This window comes from Sitophilus oryzae, unplaced genomic scaffold (assembly GCF_002938485.1).
Source record: "Sitophilus oryzae breed Bouriz unplaced genomic scaffold, Soryzae_2.0 scaffold_41_pilon_pilon, whole genome shotgun sequence".
Taxonomy (NCBI): domain Eukaryota; kingdom Metazoa; phylum Arthropoda; class Insecta; order Coleoptera; family Curculionidae; genus Sitophilus; species Sitophilus oryzae.
In genome coordinates, this window is record NW_022146996.1 from 2,375,073 (window position 1) to 2,387,612 (window position 12,540).

Below are 12,540 nucleotides of genomic sequence, written 5' to 3' on the forward strand. Positions count from 1 at the left end.
CAAATAAAAGATTGTACAAGATATACAGAGTATTCAAAAAATGCCCGGTCAAATACAAATACTACTATGAATAGTTCTGACTTGTAACAAAACCCATGAGCAAGCAACGGGGATGTCAATGTCGGGAACTAAAGATCTAGAAACTATGCCTTTGGAGGAACTAGTTCCTCCCAAGGAACTAGAATTCATCCCTCTAACAAAAAACAATTTTTAGACGTTCATCCGTCCAAATACCCACATAATGCCGAATTGAAAAAACAACGAAATTGAAAGAAAAAACACAATAGTGACCAATAGATATCAAATATCAATTAAGATATAAAATATTAAGACTTTAATATTAACATACTTTCCCATATAATATTTTCCCTTTTCATTGGCTTGTCTAATTAGATCGCCTAACATTGGCTGCACATTTTCTATTCTTTCACTTACAGGTTCACTCTGAGGCAAAGATTTTTTGATCTCTAAAAGAAAAGCAAATGTTAAGCTTCATTCAGAACCTCCCAATTAGTGGAATAAATTAGAGGTTTCAATTACACTTTATACTTTTTAGTTTACGATTATTCACACTACGTCTAAAAAGCACAATTAAAATTAATGAAATATCCTAGCAACAGCTTGCGGTAGTCTATTGTATCCATAGAGAAAGGATAATATTTAGCTTATAAAACAATAAACTATTGATTTCTAACCAAAATTTTTCTTGACGGGTGATAATCAAAGGTCAAAATGACATTCCTCGCAAATTTTGTAGTATAATTAGTGGAAAAGTCAAAAGTTTGTTAACTTTTTCCACTAATTGAAAATTACTACCACTGATTATGACGTTCGGAATACTTAAGCTTCATTCAGAACCTCCCAATTAGTGGAATAAATTAGTGGTTTCAATTACACTTTATACTTTTTAGTTTACGATCATTCACAAAGTCTAAAAAACACAATTAAAATTAATAAAATATCCTAGCAACAGCTTGCGGTAGTCTGTTGTATCCATAGAGAAAGCATAATATTTAGCTTGTAAAACAATAAACTTTTGATTTCTAACAAAAATTTTTCTTGACGGGTGATAATCAAAGGCCAAAATGACATTCCTCGCAAATTTTGAAGTATAATTAATGGAAAAGTCAAATGTTTGTTAACTTTTTCCAATAATTGAAAATTACTACCACTAATTATAACGTTCTGAATGCTTACATTAAAATTAGGTGAAGAGACTTCTACGACTAATTGAAACTACTAATTTATTCAACCGATTTCGAGGTTCTGAATGAAGCTTTACATTAAAATTAGGTGAACAAACTTCTACGGCTAATTGAAACTACTAATTTATTCCACTGATTTCGAGGTTGTGAATCAAGCTTTATTTATAACATGTAAGACGTCACAGACTAATAAAAAATACCAACCTGGACAGCCGTCATTTTTCCATGCATTCCATAACTCTTCCCTTTTCAGTATACTTTTTGTTACTTCTGCAAAACTTTCGCCATCAGGTGGAGTTTCCTTTAATAAAGTATACACTTTTTCTGTAGCATTAGTAACCCATTCTTTTTGATCTGGTTTTAGTTCGTAATTGTCACTGAAATTTACCTTCTTTAATATATCGATCAACGTACATGGTGTCCCATTTTGGTTGAAATCATACGGTATCTCCGTTATTAGTAAAGATTGGAGGATGCGCGCAGTTTGCACAAACCTGTCCCATTTTTTAGTCAAACTGAAGATGCTGTCAACAAAATTTTCATAGCTCTCTTCGTTTCTGAGCTACAGGGTCTTTTCGATAATTTTGCAATTTGGGACATTCTCCGTATCTCCGTTATTATGGATGACATCGAGAAGGTGAAAACTGATTCTTATAGAACTTTTTACGTAGTCTGTTTTTCTACGAAAAAAATATTTTTGAAGATATGAACTAAAGTTATGTTTTTTCAAATGGAACACCTTGTATATTTATAAATCGTATGATCCCCCTTGCTATGAGCTTCTTAAAAATATATATCACTCTATATTTATTTTCACTATTTACTGCAATATTTAAAATATATCATTTTCTTATTAGTAGGCCGTGATAAATATCAAAAAATCAAAATAGTACTTACTAAAATAGTCATACAAATATTAAAATTTTATTTTGAATTGATATATTTTACTTTTGAACTGTTACCCCTGAACCTCTGAATATATTTTTTTTATGACGGGATGAGTTTGCAAATATCTAAAAGCTTGCATTACTAAAGCATTTTCCAGGTGTTCGACATTGTGCTAGTTGCCACGATATATTTCATATTTCAAAAATCCCCAAAATCAAAAATCGAGAACGGACAAATCCGGCAATAAGGGATGCCATCATATGGATCCATTGGTCCAATTCATTGATTTGAGAAATAATAATTTAACAAAATTCTAATATTTTCGTTATAAGTTAAGTTGTGAGTATATTTGCTGAAAGTATATTTCACGTAAATTAGCTAAAGGGTTATTTAAAAGTCCCGATACGATAGCTTCCAAGATTTACCAACAGCGGTAAAGAGTTAAGTTTCCCTAATATATAAAGAATTTATTAGTGGCTCTCAAAATAAAACAAGAGACAGATATCAGTATGCTTTTAATAATTCTTTAGTTTCTTTTATTATCAATCATGGCCTACTAATAAATTTGATCGTTTAATATTTTTTTAAATATTGCACTAAATACTGAAAATAAATTTAGAGTGACATATAGTCTTGAGAAGCTTATGGCAAGCCAGATCACACAGTTTATAAATATACAAGATGTTCCATTTAAGAAAACATAACTTTAGTTAATATCTTTAAAAATCTTCTTTTCGTAGAACAACATACTACGCCACTGTATTCTACGTAAAAAGGTCTACAATAAACAGTTTTCATCTTCTCGATACCTTTAACAATAACAGAGATACAGGTGGTGTCCCAAATTGCAAAATTTTCAAAAAGACCCTGTAGCTCAGAAACGAAGAGAGCTATGAAAATTTTGTTTACGGCATCTTTCGTTTGCCAACAAAGTGGCACAGGTTTGTGTAAACCACACCCTTCTATCTTCACGAATAATGGAGATACTGTATGATTTCAACCAAAATGGGACACCCTGTACCAATACTGAGAGAAATACGTACGATTTAAATTTAACTGAAGAAGTCAAATACTGAAATATTATTAAGAATTGTAGTAAAACGGAACGTCGAAAACTAACATCATGTAATTGCAAGTCTAATAATTTCTGGCTTGTCAAATATTTTGCGAAGTATCCAACATTAGCACTGTTATCAGAAGGTGTTACATAATCTAATTTAATGCCTTGGAATGTATTTAAAATATTCATAGAATGCTGAAAAAAAATAAAATAATAAAGTTGTAACTAATAAACTAACAAAGACATAATTTGTCTTTGTTAGTTCATTAAGAACTAACAATCATATTTTGGATAGTATAGACTAATTCTTGACTAAACATTTTAGTAATACAATAACTAGACATCAGATTACGTGCATTATCAATTTGCCAAAATATGCACTAAAAAAAGTGCGAGTCGGAATATGAAACCCCATCATCACTGGCGAAAAAATCGTCCGATTTAAACGAAATTTGGCATGTCGATAGATTGGACCAAGGTCAACTTGACCCCGTATGACACGTGTCCCTGTGACAGTTAGTTTTGACGTAAGGGACGTCCAAAAGGTTGATTTTCATGCGTCCGTTAATCCGCTGATACGATGCGATGATCCGACGGCGCTCTGATTGGTCATAGAATATTCGCGCCACTTTTCATCCGTAAATTTTTTACTCGATCCTGTCAACGAAGAAAGATCGTACGTTAATGAACGTTTTGACACTTTTTTGACAAATTTAATCTAACCTTAATAAAAATATAATAGTACAAGTGCTAGCGCCGTCGACAAAAACGATAATTTTAAGAAATCTGGTTCTTTCATATATCTTTTGCTATGCTCTGCTGATCAAAGTACGGGCCGTCTGGCTGCCGGTAGACTACTGCTGTTCACTACTGCGCATCACATCTTTACAGGGTATGCCATTTTCATGTGTTTTATGGAATTTCTCGTTTAGAGTAGAGATACAATGATACGATTTTCACATTACTTTGCTACTTTTTTATGAAACTAAATATGCAACACATTGGTTTGTCCTAGCCTCCGTAGTTTCTGAAATAGAGGGCGAATTTGTGATGCGCAGTAGTGAACAGATGTTGAATACAGATATGATGCGCAGTAGTGAACGCAATGTCTACTGGCAGCCAGACGGTCCACACTCTGTTCAAGAGAGCATAGCAAAAGATATATTCAGGAACCAGCTTTCTTAAAATTCTCTCTCAAAAACATTCGTTGCTAGCTCTTAGATTATAAGTAAAACAGCGAAATCGTTATGGAAAAGAAAATATAAAATGACATCAATCACAAGCAAATCGTATATCCGATGAACGGAGGCATGAAATTGCAATAAATTTAAAAACTGCGTAAGTTTCTAACCCAATCGAAGTCTTTAAATTCAACCAATAAGATAACAGATACAGTCAGATAACAGATGCATGAAAATCAAGCTTTAAGTTTGATTTTCATGCGTCCGTTATCCGTTGATACGATGCCGATGGTCCGACGGCGCGGCGCTTTGATCGGTCATAGCGTTTTCGTGCCACTTGTCATCCGTAAATTTTTTACTCCAGCCTGTTAACGGAGAAAAATAGTACGATAGCGGACGTTTTGACACTTTTTCACAAATTTAATCTAACCATAATAAAAATAATAGTACAAGAGCTAGCAACGTCGGAAAAACAAGAATTTTAAGAAAGTTGATATGAAATATATATACTACTTACAGTACGGGTGTCAAATCGATTTTTCATGTTACCTTTATACCTATACCTTTATAACTCTAATTCTTTGCGCTCCCGAGGAAGACATTAACCATGTCGAAATATACAGCTATAGAATAAATTCAGTTTGATTTAGAACAGACCGCTTCACGATAATATATCACTGTTGCGCTTCTGTATAGAGGTAAATTGTTTTTAAAAAATTATTTTGACTTCCAATGTCTACGTAATATTAAAAATACCCTGTATAATTACATGTCTCCAGTATAAGTTGTCCATATCTAAATAGAAAAAATATCAACATTTTTGCATAACTTTTCTGCAATCATTCGAATGCGCACGCAGCTTACTGCTTAATGCTTTGCGTTGCGAGTACCACAAGTGACGCGCGACGGTAAAAAACGTATTGTTACGGATTCCGTGGGTCCACTATTTAAACTCACGATAAAATACTTAACGAATTTATTTGTCTCACACTGTACACACAACTTATACTATTTACAACACAATTTATGCAACTACTATTACTCTAACGGTATTTCACAATTTAAAGCGCGGTATATTCAAACTTCGACTTCAGACTATCTTCAGATTGTCTTCCGACTGGTTCAACTGTCAAAGCGCGGGCCTTATATACCCCCTGGCGATTATTTCTGGAATTTTCTAAAGAATTCTGTAATTTTCTTTTACTTTCTATCGAATTCGCCAGGTTTCTCAATGCACGTTGCGGTTATGACCTTCCCGTTGATCACCAAACTGTCAGCGGTTTTTCCTAGACTCCGAATGGAAAACATCCTAGGGTCTCTGTTTTCTTCAGCCAATACTCGCCCGTTGGTATTAATTTCCTGGTGCCTATGATCTCTGAAGGGTAAACGGAATCGCATTTCAACGCGGCAATCCCGTTTGATGTGGCCATTCCTGCCACATCTGTAGCAACTTATGTCCTGGGATCTTCCGATATGCCGATGTTCTCTTACTGATGAACGGAATGGCATTTGGATGCGACAATTCCGTTGGATATGGCCATTCCTGCCACATCTATAGCACCTAATATCCTGGGATCTTCTCTGGTTCTCTATCTGGGTGTTGTTGACTCTCTTGTTTATTAGTAGCTCACATAGTTTGTCGACTTTCTTACACATCTCCTCCAAACCTCTGTGAGTGCTTTCGGGTTGTTCCTCGACCGTTACCGATCTTATCTTCGGTTTAGGGATGGCGTTAAAAGCAGCTTCAATTTCCAGCGCCCTGACCAGTGCTTCGCTGCTGGTAGAAAACCGGGATATTTGCAGCGCCCTCTGTAACTCGTTGTCCTTTAATCCACTAATAAAGCACTGAGCAGCGAGTTCCTCCCTAAATCCTTCCGGTGCTTCAGGATACGCTAGGTGTACCAGCCGACGTAAGTCTGCTTCGAATTCCTGCAGACTCTCTCCGGACCTCTGCAGGCGTGTCTTGATCTGGGCCTGGTAAAGTTGGCATCGATGTTGGTCGCCATATCTTCTGTCCAGTGCAGCGACCAAAGTTTGGTATTCCTGCTGTTGGGCTGCAGGAATAGTTTGCAACAGTTCCAGGGCAGGGCCTCGCAGCGCGATCACAAGTGCTGCTGCTTTCTCCTGGTCAGTCCATCCATTGGCAGCAGCCGCTGCTTCAAACTGGCGGTGGTACATCGTCCAGGTGGTTTGTCCATCGTAGGTCGGGGTCTTGAGGTTCGCAGTTCCATGAACGCTAGGTGTCCTTACTTGTACCTTGGTCTTCTGTAGGCCCATCTCTAATTTTTCCATTTTCTGCTGAAGGCCTTCCTCAAGATCTTCTACGGCTTCTTGAAGGTGGATGTCTTGCCTTTTTTCCAGTTCTTCAAAGTTCTTCTTAAAACGGTTTTGATCTTCTAATTTTTCTTTCTGGCGACGCACTTCTAAATCTTCAACAATTTTCTCCAACCGTTCTTGTCTAATTTCTTGATTTTCTAAAATTTTCTGAATATGGTCCTGTTCTTCTTGTCTTTTTTTTTTGACGTCGCTCCTCCAAACGAATTTCTATATTTCCTAATATTTTCTCAAGCCGGTTCTGTTCTTGTTTATCTTTCTGGCGACGCACTTCTAGATTTTCTACAATTTTCTCCAACCGTTCTTGTCTAATTTCTTGATTCTCCATAAGCATTTTCTGTAGTTGGTCTTGTTCTTCTTGACGTCGTAGTTTTTCCTCTTCTTTTTCTCTTTCCAATCAAGCTCGTTCCTCTTCTCGTTCTTTACGGAGTCTTTCTTGTTCTTCTGCCTTCTCTCTTCTCATATTCTCCATAAAATCGCCCAATAACTTGCTTACTTCCTCCATTTTCTTCGCTTGTTCTCTTGTACCAACCATAAAAATACTCTAATTAGGTCTAAAAATCTTCCAATCCACTTAATTTCTTCTTAAAATCCTCTTGAATCGCACTTCCGACACCAATTGTTACGGATTCCGTGGGTCCACTATTTAAACTCACGATAAAATACTTAACGAATTTATTTGTCCCACTCTGTACACACAACTTATACTATTTACAACACAATTTATGCAACTACTATTACTCTAACGGTATTTCACAATTTAAAGCGCGGTATATTCAAACTTCGACTTCAGACTATCTTCAGACTGTCTTCCGACTGGTCCAACTGTCAAAGCGCGGGCCTTATATACCCCCTGGCGATTGTTTCTGGAATTTTCTAAAGAATTCTGTAATTTTCTTTTACTTTCTATCGAATTCGCCAGGTTCTCAATGCACGTTGCGGTTATGCAACCAGTAATACACCTTGACCTTGACAGTATTTTTAATTTTATAAATGCCAGTCAAATTTAACTCGAGCGATTTCTGATCATTGAAATCGCTCGAAACTAGAGTACTCGATTATCGAAATTCATTGGTTTTCCCATCACTAGAAAATATGCAAATGCACATCATCTGATGTCTACTTGTAACATCTTCAAATTAAAAAAAAAACATACTGAGCAAAATGTTTTCCATTGGATTTTGTCATAGCACTGATTCGGATTTCTAAAAAAATCTTGTAATTGCCAGAACTTGCAATAAAATGAGAAATCTATTACATGTTTCTGATCTCCTGAAACGATTTCTGTAACAATGTCATCCGTTGAATCTGTACCATATTCAGTTACATTCTCCAAATTAAATTCGCTTACAATGTTTAAACCTAAAATATATATAAATTAATAATATATTAAATGGGCGCGTTCAGGGAACACAGCCGCTGACATTCAGCGTAGATTTTCGCTAACTCTTGCTTTATGACATTTTACGATATTCCCTAAAAAACGGCAAAAAGCAGCAAAAAGAATAAGAAACAGCAGCTGCCTCATGCGCTCTCTGTCTACTATAAAAATTTGAAAAAACTGCGTCAGCGATGACTATGAAATTAAGATCGCAGTCATTTTGTATCTAAAATTATGGGGGAATGCCATCGATCGTCATTTCTAAGCCAAATGAACGCCGGTTTTTTTTTTTCGATTATATATGGTAGGTACTAACATTTACTATAAATCTAAACTCCAATTATCTGAAATCTTTCAACTATCTTTGATCGCTTTAAGAACATTTAAATAAACAGTGATTACCTGTTACTGAATTACAATGATCAAATACGGTATGATCGAAAAGAAAACGAATTCAAAGACGGCTGGGAAATAATAATCGATGATAATTTTGGCGAGGTTTCGCTCTAGATGTCATTTATTCATTATTCATTTATTTTTAGAAAGATTGAAAAAGGATGGAACGTTTCCAGACACTCAAATCTATTTCCAAAAAATTATTTCTCGAATTTTAAACTATACCATTTAAAACCCATTTTTATTCAATATAAAAATAAAATACAATCTTCTTCAGGCTAACCGGCAATAAACGCCATTAAAATATTAAGAATACGGGCAATTAACGACGTCTAGGGTTTGACCTCGCCAAAATTATCATCGATTGTCATTATTCAGCCGTGTTTCACGTCGTTTTTTTGCGATCGCATGGTCTATTTTTAAGCTCAAGTTGTAGTTTTTTGAATGGAACTGAATTATCTGTACATTTAAAGCTTTCTTAAAATGATACAATAGCAAATTCTTTATTTTCATTAATTGGAAATATTTTACAGTATGTATACTAGTACAATTTTCAAAACTAATTGTACTAGACTATATTGTATTACATGAGGGTGCAGCCACACTATCCTAAAAACGGCGTATTGGCGTAACGGCGTAACGACCTTGAATCGATTTCCAGTAATTCTATTGGCTGAAATTTTTGACTGATGAATTTGACAGATAAAATTTCTGACAGATGAATGTTTCAGCCAATAGAATTACTGGAAATCCATTCAAGGTCATTACGCCGTTACGTCGATACGCCGTTTTTAGGATAGTGTGGCTGCACCCTGATATATACAGGGTGACTCAAAATTTTAATGGTGTATTTTTCTCCATTATTTTAAATTAAACAATCGGTATTTTATAACATAAATGGCCATAGTTTTTATTCCACCTTATGTTTTAACAAATAATTTTCATCGCCCTGTTTATACCATCTATTTTAAGCCCCGTTCTCAGAACTTCATACTGTCGCCAGACACGTTAAAAGAACCAATGAGATTTGTAGAAAATTCAAACAGCTGTCAATTTTAAATTTAAACAACTCTCATTGATTCTTTGAAGTGTCAATTAGTGTAGCCAGCGACAGAACATCGTTCTTGTAGCCTACTGTAAAGCCCCGTTCTCAGAACTGCGACTGTCGCCAGCGACACGACAAAAGAACCAATCAGATTTGTACAAAATTCAAACAGCTGTCAATTTTAAATTTAGTACAGCTCCCATTGGTTGTTTGAAATGTCAAACTGTGTCGCCCGCGACACGACGTTGTTCTGAGAACGGGGCTTTAAGCCCCGTTCTCAGAACTGCGACTGTCGCCAGCGACACGACAAAAGAACCAATCAGATTTGTACAAAATTCAAACAGCTGTCAATTTTAAATTTAGTACAGCTCCCATTGGTCGTTTGAAGTGTCAATCAGTGTCGCTGTCGACATGACGCAGTTCTGAGAACGGGGCTTTCATATGATCAGTTTAATATCGCCAATTTTGAGAAAGCATAATATGTACAGGGTGGCGCTTCTCATACGACGCGGAGGCGTTTATATTGAAATCAAATTTTGGACGCATATGTAGGTTAATTGAAAGCATTTTATAAAAATATATGGAATTCTAAAGGGTGTCCACAAATAAAGTTACATATGAAAGTTTTGTTTTTTTAATGGAATACCCTATATGTATATTAATAGGTTTTCGGATTCTAGGAGAAAAATAAAGGTGAGTTTCATTAGAGAAGTATATGACTGAAATGTAAGTTCAGTTCATGTAAGTAAGTAAATGTTTTGACATATTTAACTTTTTCTAAAAATGAAGAACCATTTTAAATTTCAATAAAAGCTACCATTTCGAATTTACCTGGTATATCCTAATAGGTAGTTGCCTATAAACAAATAACTACTTATTGTAAAAAATTAAAATATGTGGTAAGATGAAAGGAAGTGAAAGGATCTATGACAGTGACAGTTATGACTGCCATTTATTTCACACTGCCATTTTTTCTATGTTGTCTGTCAAAATGTTTCCTGACTCGTTGGACAGACTTTAGATTATGTTAGATTAGAAAATAGTCAAAATAAGTAGGGCATGTGAAAAAAGCTATGGATGTATAAGATCACCAAATTCAATTTCTGTCATGAATAAATACAGATACCTAATTCAAGTTCTATTGAATATCAAGAAATATTAGTATCTAACCATTTTATATTATTTTAAAATGAAAACTAATATAGAAATATATTTTATATAATAATAGCTCCCGTATAATAGCGTTTAACGCCTTGGGGGTAGTAAGGTACATTTTGCCATGCTAGAGCTGTTCGGTATACAAGGAAGGTTCTAGTACTACTAATATTTTATTATATTAAAAATAGTTGGCTGATAAACTGCCGGTTGTAGGATTCGAACCCACAACCTTTAGATTGGTAGACGAGAGCTGTATCTCTAGGCCACCAGGCACCGATTAGAAATATATTTTCAAGATAATAAATAATTAAGTAATTTACCTGATCTCTCAGAAAATGGGAAAAACTTAGCCAGAAACAATAGAATTTTTCCACAAAATACTGTAGCAGTTGTACGTGACAATCTTCTTAACAAATCATTACACAAACGTAGTAAATTATTTTTACAACCAGTAAAAAATAGCTCTTCTTTCCATACATGAACATTGTCTTCAATAAAACCAAACATACCCTGACAAGTATCTAATGTTAGTGTATCAAAAATATCACCAAGCAGTATAACTGGTATAGTAGGAGTGCTTAAGAATTTCCTACACGACTCAATAGAAAATTCAACAAATGATTTAAGAATTAAGACATCAACCTCCTCTGCTAACAAATCAAGCAAAATGTCTCTAAAAGCTTGATCTAATGGAGTTTTTAAATCAAGCTCGGTCCTTTTATACTGTGATATTTTATTTTCCAACAAACTTATATTATTTTCCTTGAAAGCTTTTTTCAAAACTTCCTGAAATAAAAAAAAAATATATATTATTGTATACTTATACAGATAGAATGATACTCATTTTATTATTTTTATTTCACTTGTTATAATAACATTAATGAATTTAAAAACTTACCTTAAGTTCCGAACGCAAGATATTAAAGTTAGGACTGCTCTTTGAAGCGGACATGTTGATTATTTAGTATCAATATTACTTTAGAGATTTAAACAAACTTAGAATTTTCTAAATTTGTAAATAAATTATGAAAAACTATTTTAAAAACATGATTTATGGAACTTTAACCGACCAAGCCTTAATAGTACACTTCGCATTATTTTAGTGCCTTCGTTAGAATCAGGATTATGGCGTTTTTAGATAAATTCTTTAATTGTAGTCTTTATTTAATGGATTACTTTCATTATTTCTTTAATTTTAGTTCTCAAAATTTTTAAATTTCTCAGGGTGCAGCCACACTATCCTAAAAACAGCGTATCGGCGTAACGGTAGAGGTGGGTTGTGAAATCGCAGTCCGCTACTTTGTCACAGCTCCACCAACGTCGCAGTATGTGACTGCTCCAGTTCCAAGAAAATCGCAGTGACATTTCGGAGCAGTTTACAAGTTTAGGACATCTGCGCTCGTGAGTAGCAATAGGAGCAATAGCAGGCAATAGTGTAAATTCTGAAAATGCTCCTAGCCCCTGTCGCCCGGTCAGACTGTCCAGTCACAGTCGTCGCAGGTCGCAGTCGACTGGAGCATAGTATATTGAGTATATTCTGTGTACTGGAGCTGTTGGGAGTTTGGGAACGGGAAACGTAGCAGCGTTCGCTTTTTCTTTCATGAATCTAAATAAGATATTTATGTATTATATATTAATCACAAACAGATGTTTTTGACAAAGGTAATTTTTAACTTGTTAGTATGTTTATTTGTTAGTTAATTTTGTATCTGTGTTTTGTTGTATATCCTAAATCTTTTATTTGATCTTATACATTCATATAAGTTTTATTATTTATATCTATTTTTAAGGTCTGATGATGGCTAAATAGCCGAAACCGGTCACTAATAAAGATTTTTTTGACAGTTTCGACTTTGAATTGAATATAACATTAAGTTTTTACCATGGGCCAC

The 12,540-nt window shown here is 34.7% G+C and overlaps 1 protein-coding gene across 1 annotated transcript in view; it reads right to left on the reverse strand.

Moving 5' to 3' along the window:
* LOC115885727 (THO complex subunit 1) overlaps positions 1–12,104 on the reverse strand; it is a 28,096-nt gene extending 15,992 nt beyond the window's left edge. Inside the window, exons 1-6 of the mRNA XM_030904717.1 lie at positions 11,547–12,104; positions 10,969–11,434; positions 7,825–8,030; positions 3,137–3,348; positions 1,410–1,582; positions 350–467 (exon numbers count right to left, since the gene is read on the reverse strand). Coding sequence (XP_030760577.1) covers positions 350–467; positions 1,410–1,582; positions 3,137–3,348; positions 7,825–8,030; positions 10,969–11,434; positions 11,547–11,600 — 1,229 coding nt within the window. The 5' untranslated portion in view covers positions 11,601–12,104. The remainder of the gene's footprint in view (positions 1–349; positions 468–1,409; positions 1,583–3,136; positions 3,349–7,824; positions 8,031–10,968; positions 11,435–11,546) is intronic.
* Between the last annotated feature and the right edge of the window lie 436 nt (positions 12,105–12,540).